Below are 18,616 nucleotides of genomic sequence, written 5' to 3'. Positions count from 1 at the left end.
TTACTTAGTGAAAGGGTAATTATTAATACATGATGTGTTACAAAAATTAATTTGTAGTGCCTAGAATTTAGAACTAATTTTCTCACAGAGATGACAGCATAAGTGGTGGCTTAGTTTCCAGAAGAGCAAACCAAAACCTGTTTAATTCAAAATGTTGATATTGACAAGTGCTGGACACCAAGTCATATAAACACAAGTCCTAAGCCTTTGAGTTCTGAACCTTTAGAGGGCAGAATGCAGTACCGACATTTACAGTTTCTACCATGGAGCTATAAAGAAAATACATAGCAGAGTTTTTATATAAGCATTACTTAATTTAATCCTTATAATAACTCTATGACATTCATTAGTCTCAGCTTTGTAACTTTCTAGCTGTTTGACTACTGTGCAAATTTTCACATCTGAAACATAAGAATACTGCACTTCAAAATATTGTGAAAAATAACTAAAGTTACATATTTAAGTATCTTCTAAATATTAGCAGCTCAATATTAGTTAAATATTAATATTCTCAATTCCCCCAACTGGTAGAGTTTCAGCAATGTAAATAGACTTAATTTCTAAGGTCACGCAACCAGAGAGTAATCAGAATTAGATCTTCGGCCTACTTGTACAATGTTTTTTTTAATCCCTCTCATATGTTATAGATTACTTCTATGTACTTAATGAAAGCAAACCAGGATTTAATGTGCCCATCTTAATAGATCTGCAACTCTTCTAGATGAAGCTTCCTATGTTAATATTCTCCTGGCTCAACAGTTGCTCATTTAAATATCTCCTCTGATGAATTGGATTCTAAAATAATTGCCAAAGATATGAGACATTGCTTCTGATCTGTCTTGGTACAAACCTAAGATCTGGGAACTCCCGTTTCCTACTAGTATCTAGCACTGCTTGCAAATGCCCTATATTCCAGCCAGTTTCCTTGCAAAGCTTCCCCCCACCCCCAACAGCTTTATTGATATAACATTGCAAAGCTTTTTATGTCTTCATTTTTTAATTGTGAAACATATCATTTATTCAGAAGTAGACAATTTTAGAAATGATATAATTCAAAGAAAAACAAACTCAACACTTTGGTTTTTTGTTTTTTAATTATTTTTATTGTAGTTTTCCCATTACCATTTAGTCCTCTTAGACCTCCCTCCCCTCCCACCCCACCCCCACAATCACCACACTGTTGTCCAGGAGTCCTTTTTGCTCAATGACAGTTAAGGGGGGCTGGGGAGGGTAGGAGGTGGAAGAATTGAACTCAACAACTTTGATATCCATCAGCAAGGCATTTAAAGCCCCTTGAGTGGTCCTCCTAAACTACATCCCCTTCTCTTGCCCCCAAAACAAGAATTCATTATTCTTTTTTTATTTTGTTTTTTATTTATTTTATTGTTGTTCAATTACAGTTGTCCACATTTTCTCCCTACTCCCCACCCCCTTAAACCCACCTCCCTCCCTTGCTTTTTTGTTTGTTTGTTTGTTTAAAGATTTTATTTATTTATCTTTAGAGGGGAAGGGAAGGAGAGAGGGAGAGAAATATCAATGTATGGTTGCCTCTCATGTGTGCCCTGACGGGAACTGGCCTGCAACCCAGGCATGTGCCCTGACTGGGAATCAAACCGCGATACTCTGGTTCGCAGGCCTGCACTCAATCCACTGAGCTACACCAGCCAGGGCCTCCCTTGCTTTTTTTAAGTATATTTTGTTTATTATGCTATTAGAGTTTTCCCATTTTTTTCTCCCTTTTCTCCCCCTCCACCCTGCAGCGACCTCCCACCAGCATTCCCCCTCCATGGGTCATACATATAAGTTCTTTGGCTTCTCCATTTCCTATACTATTCTTAACCTCCCCCTATCTATTTTGTATCTACCAATTTTGCTTCTAATTCCCTGTACTCTTCCCCCCAATTATTAATCATTCTTTAGCTTTTTAAGAGTTTTACCATCTCTGTATGTATTTTTAAAAATCATATCATTCTGCCTGCTCTTAAAATTTATATTAATAAAAATCATTGTTTTCTTTGATTTTATTCATTTTTACTGCTGCATTATATTTCACTGCAAGAAAATAACCCTATTTACTTATTCATTCTTCTAGACATACAGGCTGTTTTCACTTGGTATTATGGATAATGCTTCTGTGATCGTCCTAGTGAATGTCTTCCCATACACATGAGCATTCTTTTCTCTAGGGTACGTATCAAGAATGGAACTGGTAGATAACAGAGTTTGTGCATGATCAACTTCACTAAGCAATGCCTAACTGTTTTCCAAAGTAGCAGTAACGATTTGCGTTTCTATTACCAATGGAATGATGGTATCATTGCTCTATATCTTCACCAACACTTGATAGCATCAGCTTTAAAAATTTTTGCCAATCTGGCAGCTTGAAGTGATATTGAATGGTGGTTTTAAATTCCATTCTGCTGATAGTTAATGAGATGGAACATGGTTTCATGTTTATTGGCTCTCTGAACTTCCTCTTTTATGCAGAGTCTGCCCAAATATTTTTTATTTAATCTTTATTATATTTTTTCCATTACCATTTAGTCCCTTTATATTCCCCTTCCCCCCAGCAACCACCCTGCTGTTGTCCATGTCCATGAGTCCTTTTTCCTTTTTGCTCAAACCCCCTACCCCCTAACCTGACCCCCTTAGCTGTCATCCTGCTCTCTATCTATGAGCCTGTCCCATTCTCCTTGTTAGTTCAGTTTGTTCATTAGATTCCACATAGCAATGAAATCATATGGTATTTGTCTTACTCTGACTGGCTTATTTCACTTAGCATAATGTTCACTGGGTCCATCCACACTGTCACAAAGGGTAAAATTTTCTTCTTTTTTAAAGCTGAATAATAGTCCATTGTGTAAATGTCCCACAGTTGTTTTATCCACTCATCCACTGATGAACACTTGGGCTGCTTCCATATCTTGGTGACTGTAAATGATGCTGCAATGAACATAGGGGTGCTTATGTTCTTTTGACTTAGTGTTCTGGGTTCCTTCAGATGTATTCGAGGAAGTGGGAGAGCTAAGTTGAAAGGCAAATACATTTTTCATTTTTTTGAGGTATCCCCACACTTTCCACAGTAGCTATACCAATCTGCATTCCCAACAGTGCAGAAGGGTTCCCCTTTCTCCACATCCTCAGCCAGCACTAGTTATTTGTTGATTTATTGATGATAGCCATTCTGACAGATGTGAGATGATATCTCATTGTGGTTTTAATTTGCATTTCTCTGATGATTAGTGACATTGAGCATCTTGTCATAAGCCTATTGGCCACCTGTATGTCCTATTCTGAGAAGTGTGTATTCAGGTCCTTTGCTCATTTTTTAATTGAGTTGTTTGGTTTTTTTGCTGTTGAAATTTTTAAGTTCTTTACAAATTTTGGATATTAAGCCCTTATCAGATGTATCAGTGAATATGTTCTCCCATTCTGTGGGTTGTTTTTTTATTTTGTTGATGATTTCCTTTGTTGAGCAACCAAGTATTTTTGACATTGATTTGTGTACATTCTTTATGTGTTCCTGAAAAAGCAATCTTTTGCCAGTTTAATGTGCTACAATTATCTTCTCTCAGTTTGTGGCTTTTCTTTGCACTCTTTTAAAAAGTTTTATAGATTAGCAAAGTGTTAAGATAGGAACTCTGGAGCTCTATTACCTGCATTCAAATCCTGACTTCATGACTTACAAGCCACATGACCTTAAGGAAATTTTACAAACCCTTTATGCCTCAGTTTGCTTATGTGTAAAATAGAGAAAGTAGTAGTATCTCTCTCAGAGATTTGTTGTGAAGATTAGTTAATATGTGTTAATGCTAAGCATGTAGAACAATGCCTGACATATAATAAAAACCATGTTAAGTATTGCTATTACATTAATACTAACTATTGTTGAAGAAATCCTCCCCCAATTCAAGGTCAGTAAGATGTTTCCTAAAAGCTTGTATGTTTTGCTTTTCATATTTAGGGATTTAATCCATACAAATTTTATTTTATATGATATATTAGCAGTCCAATCTCATTTTCTTCTTTATAGATAACCAAAGCTCTACCCAGTACAGTTCATTGAAAAGTTCATCCTTTTATCCCTAAGCTTTAGTACCTCTTCTCCATATGTCACATGTCTTTATGAACATGGTTTGGGGTTTTTCTGGGCTTTTTTGTTGTTGTTCTATTTATCTATTGTCCCTGAACAAATACCACAAACTTTAGCATGCGTCAGAATCATCTGGAGGGCTTGTTATAACACTGATTTCTGAGCTCTATCCCAGAATTTCTGAGTCAGTGGGTCTGGAGTTGGGCCCAACTATCTACATTTCTAACCAATTCCCAGGTTATGCTAATATTAGTCTAAGCACCTCGCTTGGAGAACCACTGCACTAAATTAACTTTTAAAATACCATTGTGTTTATTTCATTCTCTACTTTTTATACTCCTAGCCTTGATTGATAAAGCTGCTTAATTTCCACCTCTGGGGCTTTTGCTAAACTCTTAATTTGGTATCATTTCTGACCTAATAAGAGGGTATTTAATGCAATCAACCTCAGTAATCTGTCTGTCATTAAGCACCATTTGCTACTGATTCTGTTGACCTCAGTCCCCTGTATTCTCAATGGCTGAACTGCAGCCATTGTCCCTAGTTTCTCGATGCCTGGCTCCTGGTCCTAGTTGCTCTGCCTTCCTACTTCCCACCCAATGGCTAGGTCCATGACACTTGCTCTCAACTCTGTCACATGTCAAATGCCTGCCATTTGAGCCCCAGCAAGTCAGGCAGACTTAGTTTTGATACTCATAGTGTCCTAATTTCTGCTTTTCAAATGATTCTCTATGGATACTCTCATTACTTCATGTTGCCTTCTTCTACGCAATATTTGTTTTCCTTGTAGCCTAGATCTGACTTCTAGATTTGTGTCTCTGCGGGCCAGTTCCCAGTGGATGAATCATGATCACCCACACCCAGACCTGTGCTTACTTGAGACTCATACTGCTTGATAATTCCATTCAGGGTACAATGGAGAAAATCTTGGAGTCAGATAGACCTGGGCTCAAATCTAAGCTCCACTATTTATTAGTTATGCTGTACTGCTAACTCAGCCTCTAAGAACAAGACAGCTAAGCTGTTCTGAGAAGTCAGAGAGGTTAAATGTGTAAAAACATCAAGCATAGAGGCTTAACAGTATTTATTAATTTCCTTACTTCCTCCTGCTGCCTCTCCTGAATTGTGCAGCTTCCTTAGATAAACAGTTTGGTCAAGAAAGCAAATATATTTCTCTGCAAAACCTTTTATCAGTATCTGTTTTACTGGATATTCTTTTCAATTGTAGAATTCTTTAAAAATCAATTGAAAACTAGCAAAACTAAAACTTAATGAAAGAAAGAATCACAGTGTATGGGCTAGCAACTAGCAGAAGAAAGAGAAGGGATTCTATTATTGATCCTGTAAGCCAATGTTACTATTTTGGGCAGTGTGTCTGTCTTTCCTCCACAGCATTTAAAATAAAACTTCTTAAACTTGATGGTATCTCAGATCTCTATGAGAATCTATTGAATATTATTATGTGTTATAGACCATCTCCACAAAAATATGTACACATTCACCATTGCATTTTATGTGCTTCTCTCTTGTTAGGTTAAGAACTCCTGACCTCGAGTACAGGAGCATATATTAACCCAGAACTGAAAACTGTGGGAGTTTAATGTAACAGAAAGAACATGGGATATGGTTTCAGAAGACCTAGAATTGACTCTTTCACTCTGATATTTAATAGGTATCCAAGCTTGGACCCATCATGTAACCTTTCGATTATTACTTCTCATCTGTAATTTGATGGATCATCATCCTTATCTACTTCATGGAGTTGTTAAAATCAAATCAGAAAACATATAAGAGAAAAAAATACTGTTAATTGTAAATGACTTTGTAATTAGTTATTAACATTCCCTGGAAAACTACTGAATTTCTAAACACAGGAACAAGCCTGAAAAAAACCTAATTATTGAAACACATGGGATAAATAATACCAAACAATTCACTTAATATATAAAGAACCAAAATAGTAAAATTAACAGTTTTTAACCTAGTCCTATATATTTTGAATGGCAAAATAATCATGGCTGAAGCACTTCTGTACCTTTTCATAGGAATCTAGAGAAACTCCAAATCCAATTCTCTCTCTGGGATTGAAAAATTTACATATTTTGAATGGAAATCAAATCCAAAGAGAAAAAAAGATGGATAATCCCCTATTTCTCTCTCCATCCTTGAAACATTGCTATGAAAAAAATCTGAGATGGAAAAAGTTATGCTGATTTAATTTTCTTTCAAGGGACACAGGAGAAGACAAAGCCTTCTTTGTGACAACAAGCATCCTTCTATTTCAGCCAAAGTCTAACAACATAAGCTTCAGAAGCTCTTCTTTTAAAACTTTAGAGAGAAAAGATATTTAAAATGTTAAAATAGGCTATGAATTTCATTGAATATTCTAACCATAATGCCATACATCTAAAATGGCAGATACTTATGCCAGTGGAGTAAGTTTATTTTTTTATCCTGATTCCTCTTCCAGACCTAAGGCTAAGAATTATCACCAGAAACAACTCTGTCATCATAGTAAGGTAGTAATATTACCCGTACTCCCTTGACTAGCTGCTCCAAATAATAACTCTGTTGACTTTTTATTTTGAAATAATACTGGATTTAAAGAAAAGTTGTAAAGATGGTACAGATAGTTGTATATCATTCACCCAACTTCCTCTAATGTTAATTTCTCATATAATCATGGTATAGTCATCAAAACTAAAAATTAACAGTGCTATGATATATTAACTTAACTATAGAATTTATCCTCTAATTTTTATATTAATGTCCTTTTTCTGTTCCAGGATCCAATCCTTATATTTGCTTCCCCTGTCTCCTTAGCCTCCTCCAATCTAATGGTTTTTCAGTCTTTCCTTATCTTTTATGAGCCTGAAGCTTTTGAAGAGTACTGGTTAGATATTTTGTAAAATGCTCCTCAGTCTGAGTTTCTGCGATGTCCTGTCACAATCAGACTGAGGTTATAAATTTGGGGGAAGGATACCACAGGGGCAATGTGCACTTCTCATTACATCTTATTAGGGACTATGTGAGAACCATGTGACTTATTACTAATGATATCTTGATCACTCCAATGATAATTTTTCATGCTAGGAATCTGTGTGGTAACTAAACTTAGTATGGTTATCATGTTTATTTGGAAAATAAGTAGAGGTTCAGCCCCTCAATTAATAAACCCTGGGACCTACTGAAGGCAGTCTAGTCAGATGGGTGTTGGTTTGAGTCTGTTTCTGCCACTTACTAGTTGTCCATTTGGGGGAAAATTACTCAAGTCTCAGTTTCTTCATTTGTAAAATAATACCATTTCAATCAGCTGTTATTTTATCCTCACAAGGTAGTATATATAAAGCACTTAGCCTGGCACATAGTAAATATTTAATAAATGTTAATGCTGTTCAGTCTAGGGTGGATAGTGGTAGTACTAATGTTAGTAGTATTGGCCAAGTCGTGTGGCATTTTCATCTTAGAAGAAGTCAAACTATGAATCAGAAAAAACTATATGTGTTTATAAGATTTTTAAGTATAGTAAAATGTCCTATCAGGTAGATATCTAACTGGAGATTAAATTTGTGGTTTGTTTTTTGGCAAGAGAAATTTATAATCACTTTGCCATTTGGGCAGTGATAGAAAAATAACCTTGAAGTAGATCCTCCTAACTGGGTGAAGAATCATTTAAGTTAGGTTTCCCTTGAGTATGTAAGTATACAGTGAACAGGCCCCACTGCCCTTAGAGAAGAGTTTAGCAAGAACTTTTGCATAGAGTAATGGGGAACTCTATAAAATGCCCTCAACCAGTACCCTTGGAGCTGGTTTGCAGGCTGGGATGTGGCTGTATTTATAAACTGAGCAGGACGATTAGTAAGACCTACAACTTTGGAGCCCCAATTTAGAGCATTTTTAAAAGAACTGGCACTAAGGGAGTGGGTTCATCCTCCCTCAAAATACTGTAGCTGCCAACAACTCTGGACCAATAAAAGCTTCATTAGAATATTGAGCAAGCATCGAGGGTCAGGTTATTCAGGGCCAGGCCTCAGCCCAGCAATTCCACGCAGGAGTAACAAACAAGAGTTACTGAAAAATTAGTAATTAATTTGTGAAGAACAGGTGCCTCAAAAGGAGGACACTGGATTTATGCTACTGAAGTAAGTATATGAGTGTCAGAGTAAGTAACTGAAAAAATAGGTATGCCTATATTTGAAACCTGTTTGTAGAAAAGCTTGTCATTTATATAAGCTTTCAACTTCCCCATATCTATTATATTTGCTATCCCAACAGGCCTCTCTATAAAAATAAATAGTTTTTAAAACTCAAAAAATAAAGAACCCTTGGATTTATTTTTAGCAACAAAGGAAGAACACAGGTATGGGGACACTACTTGACATTCAGCAGCAAGGCTTACGGGGAAATAAAAATACAATGGGATACAGTGTCAGGAGCAACTACTGATGCATAGGAAAGCAGATTCAATTCCTGGAGGCTGCAACAAAGGAAGAATGGTAAGCAGAGGGAGAGGGTATAGGCCTGAGAAGGCACCCTGGGACTGGGCAAATCCCTAAATTCAACTTAGAAATGCAAACTACCTTTAGATTTGTGTGTATGTATTAATGCAAAAATCACAAACTTTCTAAAGAATTATGCACAGAAACATTGCTATCATGGCACATCACCATTCTCATTATTTTCCATTCTCTCAATATTCTATCCATTCTTGCTATTACTGCTCTAATTTTGGCCCTCACCAGTTTCCATTCTGTCTCTAATCTCTCCCTATTTACATCCAGCCATTCTACTACTGCTAGAATATGGTGCTGACCTTTTTTCTGCTTAAAAATTGCTTTGTGAATAAAGTTCAAGTCATTTGTCTGGCCCTTAGGCCCTTAGTGACTCAACTCCAACAGGATTTGCCAAATTTGTCTCCTCTGCCCTCACTTCCTCTTCCATCTTCCTCTTCCATGTGTAAGCACATCTCTGAGACTTAATTTTGCTGTTTCCTGTTCTGTAACCACTTTTCCCACTTCTGTCCAAATCCTTTCCTTTCATCAAAACTGAAGTCAAAACCTATACTCCTTGATGAAATCATCCCTGATTTTTCCAGCTATAAGTGATATCTCCCAGTTTCCTGATCCCCATAACATTTTATCTTTATGTTTTACGATGTGGGTCAGTTTTTATTTTGTGCCATATATACACATTAATATATACATTAATATTTTTTCTTAGACCAGAAGCTCTTTGGTCTTCCCATGGTCCTATTTATTTTGTATTTCCCACAAGGTCTATTAAAGTATCCTGCACAAAATTTGTTGAACAAATAAACACCCTGGTATCAAATACTCCATTTGTACGAACTTGGTTATTTGTGCTATCAGCATATACATAACTGCAGCTTTTGGGGGAGACTCTCAGAAGAAGCATCATGTTTTAATATTATCAATAACAAAACTTTTACTTTAAAATATTCCTATTAAAAATTTAAAACTGACATAAAAGTGGCTTAGTAAAAACAAAACAAGTAGAAGAGTCTGCAACATGGTTTTAGGGGAAGTAACATGTTTGATCAGCAGCAACTACATCAAGTCACAGAGACGTGTTAATGTTCCCCAAGGGTCACCAAGAGCTGGGGGGTAAAACTTTTTTTTTCATTCATCTTATTAAAGCTGATATCTACTTAATTAGAAGACCAGGAGGGCGGATCATGAGCTGTATTGAATGGAGGATTTAAGACAGAAATGCACTGATAAACACACAGAACTTTCCAAACTATAATTATTCACATTTAAACCTCAATGCACTCAGTACCTTTTTCTGAACAAGCCCCTGTCTGGCCATTTATTAACATTAAAATTTTAGTCTAATTTGTTTTACTATAAACTTAACATGATACTTAGTATAATGTACTTAAAATAGCTTCTAAGACATAAACCATTTGGCACTGTACAAATATTTATTGAAACTAATGGATCATGATAGGACAGATGCTGAGATCAATTACCTGCTTTTGACCAAGACAGCTACCTTTTAAAAGTCTACCTTCAAGGAAAAAATCATAAAGTGTACCAAAAAAAGGTAATTTAAACAGGAGATTGATGTAATTGCAAGAATAATAATAGAAGTATAGAATAAAGTTATTTTAAAATAAAATTAAATCTACGAAGCTTTGTTCTGTTCTCTAAAATAGCATGAAAAAATGCTAGTTAAGATTTCTTGACTTTGGTATACCACGTATATCCAACTGTCTACTAGACATCTCTATCTGAATGTCCCACAATCATTTCAGAATGAACACATTTGAAATCTGACATCATCATCGTCTCATCCTTCCAACTTGCTTATCTACCTATATTCTTTATCCAGTTAATGTAATAGCTCTTCACTCATGTGCCCAAGTCATAAAGAAACATGGGAGTTATTTCTCTGTCTCTCCCTTTTTCTATACATACATCAACTACCTAGTCTTGTAGATTTTATCTTCCGAATATTTCTTACATTGATTCTCTGCTCTCCAGATGCCAATGTCAATGTCTACCATTCCTGATGCTAATGTCAAGGCCTTAAATCAGGCCTTTAACCTCTCTTGCTTGGATTGTTATATAGCCTTCTCACTGGTCTCCTTGCCTGAGCTCACTCTCTATATCCACCCAACTTCTGATAGAGTAATTCTTCTAAGAAGCAAATCTGATGTCATTCCTTACTCAGTATTCTTCACTGGGTAACATAATTTGCATGGTATAGTGAGTCCTTTATGGCCTGCCCCTATTTATTCTTCACTCATTCACTTTGTTCATTCTTCAAATAGTTACTGAGTCTGCTTTGTACCAGGCACTGTCCTAGGTGTTAGAAATACAACAGTAAACAGACAAAAGTCTCATCTCTTAGCATTTGCCACTCTCCTTCAACCCTTCCTCTCCACCATTACCAAGTAGCCCTTGCTTTCAAGAAATAGTGAGTTATTTGCAATCTACTAAAGATGCCTCATTCTTTCATACAAACTTCTACTCATCCTTCAAGTCTCAATTTAGACACAACTTCCTCTCCCAAGACCTCCATGAATTGCCTGTGTACTTTATAAATATTCATATTTTATTTGCATTTCTATCTTTCCTCTGGCAGTAAGTTTCTTGAGCACAGAGATAATATCTTTGGACATGTAATTGACAGATGCAATGTCTTTATTAAATGAAATGAGTGAATAAAATGATGAAGTTTTCCTCAATTATTAATTATACCTACTGATCAAATAACTCTGTCTTGATCTCTCAAGAACTGCAGGCAAAGTAAAAAGTAAGAGTTTATACAAGCATCTGTCATTCCCAATTATTACACGAGATGATTTCAGAGCCCCATATAAATGTGAATCTTGGAGGTTTTGTCATCTTCCTGCTTGACATTTATTTCAGCATAACTTTACTTCATGAGTAAAATTTTGCTCTCTGTCCTGAGCACAGTCCCATAATTAAAAGTGCAAAGTAATAAATATTTCAAAATATACAGTGGAGCAACAACCACAGATTTTTATGAAAAGGATATTACACCACTACTGAGCTTCTTTGCTATGTTATGGAGAAAGTCTAAAATGATGTGCCGTGGATACTAATGTACTACAAACACATGTTTTTAATCTCAAATACGTATATCATTTCCTAGATATAAAGTCAGCCCTGAAATATTTTAAGAGCTGTATTAAAAGACTTAGCCTCTCACTAGGCACAGTACTCTTTGAGAAAAAAATGCTATGTGATTTCTTCATTCATTTATTAAACATATGCCTAAATATAAATCAGGATAATATTAAAAGTGAATTCTAAAAGCAAAAATAAGAAGATAGCAGGAACCAACTACATCCCAGTTAAACAGGTTGGAACACCAATGGTGATGTGAGGGGGTGGCCATCTGTCAGTACATAAAGAACTTTGTTTTTACACACAAAGGCACGCTCAGCCCACATCTGCCTCCTGTAGCCAAATTCTAGCCTCACTGGGACAACTCCCACTGAAATATATGAGCATAAAGAACATAAAAATGAATTTTTAAAAAGCCAGTTGTTTGTTCCATGAACTTTGTCTGATGTATTAGACAATCAGGACAGAATTGAGTCCACTTTTCTACTTTTATTTATTTTTAAAAAGAGAACATGGAGTTTAAAACAAAAGAATTTGAGTAGGTGTTACAAGATCAGATTTCTCATCTTGTTACATAATCTTATAAAATTCACTTAAATTTACATAGTTTTTTCCTCCCGATAATGTCTTCTTCTCATCTCTCTAACTACCCAAATCATAATTTGGAAGGCATATTATAGTTCCCACCTTCTCTTGAAAGCCTTTCCTTATTACTTCAGCTCATTCCTGTTCTCTTCCCACTCTAAAATTTAGAAATTTAACACTGTATTGTATTGGTTTTTAGTACTTTTGTGTTCTTTAGTCTTGCATAAATTGTATGTTTTCTTCACAAGAGCAAAACAATATTGTTTTCATTCTAAAGTTTTTAGTTCTCTTTTGTGAGTCACCAATTCTACTCCTCACTTTTTAAAATTAAAACAGACTGAACATAGCCATGGCTGGTGTGGCTCAGTGGACTGAGTGCTGGTCTGCAAACCAAAAGGTTGCTGGTTCAATTCCCAATCACATGCCTGGGTTATAGTCCAGGTCCCCAGCTGGGTACATGAGAGAGGCAACCGATCGATGTATCTCTCCCACATGGATGTTTCTCTCCCTCTCTTACCCCCTCCTTTCCCATCTAAAAGTAAATAAATAAAAATCTTTAAAAAATAGACTGAACACAAAGAGATGGCAATATAATCAATACTGTAATTGATAATTATCCATTGAAGATCTGATCCTCTTATGTTCTCAGTTTCCACCATACTAAAATGGATTGGTTCTAAACAAGAAGTTATTTATACAGCATAAGCATCACATTGAAGTCAGGATCTGATTACCAGAATACAGCCATAAGAAATTCCTAAATAATCTGCACCATAGCATCAAAGTTTCTTACAACACTCACTCACTCTGCTCAGTATCTGAGATTTTGAAAAAGGCTGCACCAGCATAGTGAATAGAAATACATATCCTAGATCCTGATTGCAAATGTTTCCATACTAATTCTTTTACTCACTGGCTGTTACCTTGTAAGTCAGGCAAATTACCTAACTTGCAATATTTTTCCTGTGCAAACGAGGAAAATAATAGTGTCAACCTGATATGGTTGCTGTGAGAATTAATGAATTACTACAGGCAAATGGCTTAGGACAGTGTCTGGCAAGTGTTCAATTAATTTTAGCTATTATTATTATTATTATTATTTAAAAATATAATATGTCCAATTATAAAAGGTTTAATAGGTTTCTTTATGAAAATGAAAGAAAATAATCTAAATTTTTTCTGTTAGAATGAACAATTTCTTCTTTAACCCACCAACAAAAACATATACCTCAATCCCTATTCACAGCCAAGTCTGACTGACTGAATCCTTCTCATTTGTGAAGGATCAATAAAATTGATCCTTCACCAATTCTATTCCTTGCTTTTTAAAATAATAGGTTCAACTCCTAGGAAGTTGTAAAACTGGATCTATGTGCCAGTCACAATGTAAGTTGACACACATGCACACACTTTTTACAAAAATCCTTTATGTTACGTACATTAATTCTATTTTACAGATGAAAACACTGAGGCTTAGAGAAGTCAAACATCTTAATCAAGGTTGTATAGTCAGTAAGTGTCTAAAGCAAGAATAAGATCAAAATCTACTAATTTCAGACTCCACTTCCTTTCTACTATACCTCACACTACTTGCCTGAAATATCCTTTCTCACTTAACACCTACACATAATTTATAGCAGAGCACAACACACAGAGGTATTTTGTCATAGTTCACCATATGTTCTTGCCCAAACACATAGTCCTGCAGCTTCCCCTTTCTCTTCCTCTAGTCTCAGGTCACCTTAACTTCCTTTCTGGTAGTAAGAAATGTAGTGCTTAGCTCCCATGTTGTCCTTCTAAAGACTTCTTTTCTGTATAGGCTTAGAAGTAAACACTTTTTCTCTCTCTCCCGAAGTACTCAAGGAAAATGTGTTTGCAGAATCTTATCCTAATATTAGTAGTGAACATGCCATAGGACACCAGAATGAAAAAATCTCATCTTTTAAAATAGTAAGAAATGTGAACCTTGTGAATATAACTTGCATAGGCATGTTTTGAGGGAGTAAAGGAAACAATGTGAACAACTACTATTCTCACCCACAAATAACAGAGTGATGAACAGTTTTCTCATTATAAAAGCCATATGGCAAGATGATAAGGACACTAGACTTAGAAGTGGAAGACCTAATTTGAAACACTTTCTCTGCCACCTAGGATCTTTGTGACTTAATAACCTACATAAAGAGAGTTGTAGCCCTGGCTGGTGTGGCTCAGTTAATGAGAGCATTGTTCTATAACTGAAATGTGGCTGGTTCAATTCCAGGAGCATATGCCTGGGTTGTGGGTTAGATTCCCAATCCGGGTATGTATGACCCTGTCCAGGTGAGTACAATCCCCAGTCTAGGAGCATATGGGAGACAGCCAGTCAATATTTCTCAGGTCAGTGCTTCTCTCTCCCTTCCTCTCTCCCTTTCTCTCTTTTTAAAAGCAATGAAAAAAATGTCTTTGGGTGAGGATAATAAATAAATAGAAGTCATTGTGAGGATTATGACAAATAGCTATGTAACATAACAAGCATCATAAATTTATTTTTGTTGCATTTGAAATTATAAATTTCTTAAGTTCACTTCTATATTGAAGTGAACTTCACTTTTGAATATAGTTCACTTCACTTTTGAAGTACAATATGATACAGTATTTTATAATAGTACACTAATGATTTATAAAGCATACAAAAAATCTGCTAAGTATGAGAAAACTTCTCTGCCATGCAGCTAAAATTTCCTTAAAAATATTCCTTCTTAAGCCAATAATATTCCTTTGAAATTAAAGCAAACCAGAATTTATTAAGTGATATTGCTAGGAAGTTTATATACATTCTACTCACGTAACTTCACAAGCTTGAGAACAACCTGAGGCTCAGAGAAATGAAATCACTCACCAAAAACACACAGCTCCTAAATTACAGCAAATTTGGATCCACACCTAGGTTAGACTGACTCTAAAGCTTGTGTTCTTTTCTTTACATAACATTGTCTCTTAGCTTTTTGAATTGGGTCCACAAATTTCATTTGAATTTTGGTAGACCCCAATTCAAAAAGCTACATGCCTCACACAAGGTCAAAGAATAATTATTTTCAGTGTCGGAGAAGTACCCCCCAAATTCTCATATTTGGGGGTACTGTTTTTACTAGTATAAGTCACCTCCAAATAACATACTATTTTAAAGGTAACTTTCAAACACTTCCTGCTAATCTAGTTTTAGTACCCAAAACTATGCTGGTACATAAGAGTGAAACCAGTCTTTTGCTACTAGTTAAAGAAATTAACATATTATCAAGTTTAAGCCTTAGATGTGCAAAGAAACAATTCTAGAATTTTGATAAGAGGAAAAATAAATCAAAGAATACATTTCCTATAACTCCAATGGTGTGTTAATAAACAGGATTGTTTCCACTGGAAATGCCTAAAACTTACTGCTTCCAGAAAGAAGATTGCTTCCTCAATAATTTTTGTCCATGAAACTTAGAGAAACTATCACAAAGCAAAATTCATGGCCCAAGTGCTTCTGAAGAACTAAATCGGTAAATTAGAAGCTTTGTAATCTTGATATTCAATATAATATATGAAATGAAAGAACAAAAGTATATGCAATATTTCGTAAGTCTTCCTCTTTATTTCAACCAGTCTTGTGCTTGAGAACAGGAGCCTTATTTTCCTTGATCATACAAAATTAACTTCAACCTACTGCTGCTTACCTGTTGCAGAGTATGCTCAGGGCTCCATGTGGACTACATTTGCATGGCAGGCAGGGCCCAGAAGAGTGATTCAGGTAGAAGCCCTCCTTGCAGGTTTCACAGTGAAGCCCCTGATAACTTGGCTTACACTCACACTGCCCTGTGGTCTGGTTGCAGCGATTCACATCCACACTTCCAACCGCAGAGCAATTACATGCATATTCTGCAAAGGAGAGAAGGAAAGAGACATTATTAACTAAGATTTAGTGTTTTCTTAACAAAATGAACTTTAGTTTTCTTCAGTATTCATGACAACTTTGTAAGGATGGATAAAATATGTTCTAGTTCAAATTCCCTACTTATTTAAATTGGGAAATATATAGTGTAAAGTACATGAAATTGTGTATCATTCATAATTATAAAACATTCTCATTTCCATTTCCAGTACTCTTCATCTTCTAGCTCTTTGACCCTACAATTCTATGTGTGTGGGTCTGTATATTATTAGTTTTTCTGGATTGGAAATCTCCAAAAGCAGGGCCTATGCTTGTCTACATGGCACTTGAGAGCAAGTGGGAAATGACATGTTAAGTAATAAACAATCCCATTGTATAGCTGCAAATGCCTAAGGCTCAGATGGTTAACTGTGGTAACTTACATAGATCAGACAAGACTGTGCCTCAGCTGAAATCACAGGTTACTATGTTCTTCCCAGGAACAAATTAATGGAGAATTGAAACTTTAAGGTGAAGAAATAATAAGTCCCAGATGAGAAAGTTTACTAGATCATCCTAATCAATGCATAAAACAAATCACAATTTGAATCTCTTTTCCAAATTAGAGTTTAGAAAATAAATATTCTTTTAAAATGTTTATATCACTTCCCCTGATTCCACATTCGCATTACTCACACTATGGAGGCTTTCCCTACCTGGATGTGTATTCAGGGGGGATATAGGTACATTGGCATTCTAACTGAAAATATAGGAAGAAAAGCTAGTAAAACAAAGTCTCCTAAATCATTTGGATGCCCCCTCATTATCAAATTATGAGTATGTATGTGTAACTTAAATGACCATTCAGACCTAGAAAATTATCATATAAAATAGGGCACAGGGTACTGGACATTAAGTCCCTACCCTAATTTCTTTAAAAAAAGAAGAATGGAAGGGGGAAGAGTTTGATTTGGATGATTTCCATGCCCATTCCAGCTACATATTTGATGATTAGGATCCAGCCTTCAATTTTTCTCTCCTTCCTCCTGCTGGCCTTCCATGTAAGTGAAAAGCCAGGCAGGAAAAAGGAAAGAAACCCCGGTTGCTGCCAGCCGCAGCTGAGAGGCCTGACTGAGAGGCCTGAGAGGTTAATAAGTTACCAGTGGACATGTGGACCTCTGGCCGTGTTAGTGGTGATCCTCAGCCCGCCTCATGTCTTGGGGCTTATACTAAAAGCAATTCTGATGAGATCTTATTGTCCTACAATCACTGGAGGATGAAATTCATTCTCCTCTAGTAAAATCACTTAGGAAATGGAAAGCTATGTTGCAATAAACATTTTCTTTAGATACATTTCAAACAATTCTTGAGATGAAAATATTTAGAAGTCCTTGGCTTTGGACTTTTAATGCAGGTACTTTTAAAATGTAGTTAAGACTTAGTTTGTGCTATTATTATTACTCATTTTATCAGAAAAAAAAGCATTTTCAGCATAGGTTGACAGAGTATTAACATAGGACTCTGCAAACATTTGCAAAAGCTTGCACTTAAAATCAACTGGAGATAAAACAAAACCTTGCGCATACTGTATGGGAACAGCCCCATTCCAAAATAGTCAGGAACTTAGGTTTGAAAAGCCCAGAGAAATCTATGATACAAATTATACTTCTGCATAGATAAGGCACTGTGTAAAATGCCATTATTCAGATAAAAGTTTAACTTGAAAAAAATAATCTTCAATGCAATTTTTGATGATTTCTTAAAAGTTACTAGAAAACGGCAAATCCAGAGTCTTAAAAGGAAAGTTTTAAAGGAGTTTGTTTCTCTATTCTAGAAAATAAACCTGCAATTTTTTATGCCATCACAAACATGTTATTCACACAAGTCAAAACAAAGGATTCCATAAATGTATTCCCACTTGGCCAACTTCATACCAACTCTACACTTCCTAAATTTCTTCCAAATCTTTGGTGTCAGTTTATCTCCCTGCTCCTCCCACCTCTTCTAATTTGTAAATTTACTAAATAAATAAATATATTGTATATGGGTATGTCAAATATGGGTATTATTTTATGTATATGTCAAAACCCAGAAGAGAGTTCAGATTTCTTCAGCCCAAAACATCAGAAAGGAGTCAGCTTCCCATCTCAATCACTATTATTTTTATTGGGCTATGTAAGCATGACATTTCTTTGACGGAGTTACATGCTTTCACATTATTTCTACTGTGTGTGTTTACGTGTGTGTGGTTTTTGTAAATGAGGAAGCCATGTTTAGTGGACTGTAAACTTGCCAGTGAGAACTTCATGGCAAGACCTTCACTCCACCAAAAATGACCAGAACGCCTAAAATAATATTTTTCTGGTCCCAAAATCTGAGACCAGCCATTCATATAGAAAGTAACTTGGCTGGGCCTGTAAATTGTGT

At 35.7% G+C, this 18,616-nt stretch overlaps 1 protein-coding gene across 1 annotated transcript in view; it reads right to left on the bottom strand.

Moving 5' to 3' along the window:
* MEGF9 (multiple EGF like domains 9) overlaps positions 1–18,616 on the bottom strand; it is a 95,991-nt gene that overhangs the window by 27,132 nt on the left and 50,243 nt on the right. The window contains exon 2 of the mRNA XM_037127435.2: positions 15,996–16,197. Coding sequence (XP_036983330.2) covers positions 15,996–16,197 — 202 coding nt within the window. The remainder of the gene's footprint in view (positions 1–15,995; positions 16,198–18,616) is intronic.

This window comes from Artibeus jamaicensis, unplaced genomic scaffold (assembly GCF_021234435.1).
Source record: "Artibeus jamaicensis isolate MK-2021 breed Jamaican fruit bat unplaced genomic scaffold, CSHL_Jam_final scaffold_1964, whole genome shotgun sequence".
NCBI classification, from domain to species: domain Eukaryota; kingdom Metazoa; phylum Chordata; class Mammalia; order Chiroptera; family Phyllostomidae; genus Artibeus; species Artibeus jamaicensis.
The sequence above is the reverse complement of the archived record's forward strand: the minus strand, read 5'-3'. Positions and strand labels throughout refer to the sequence as shown.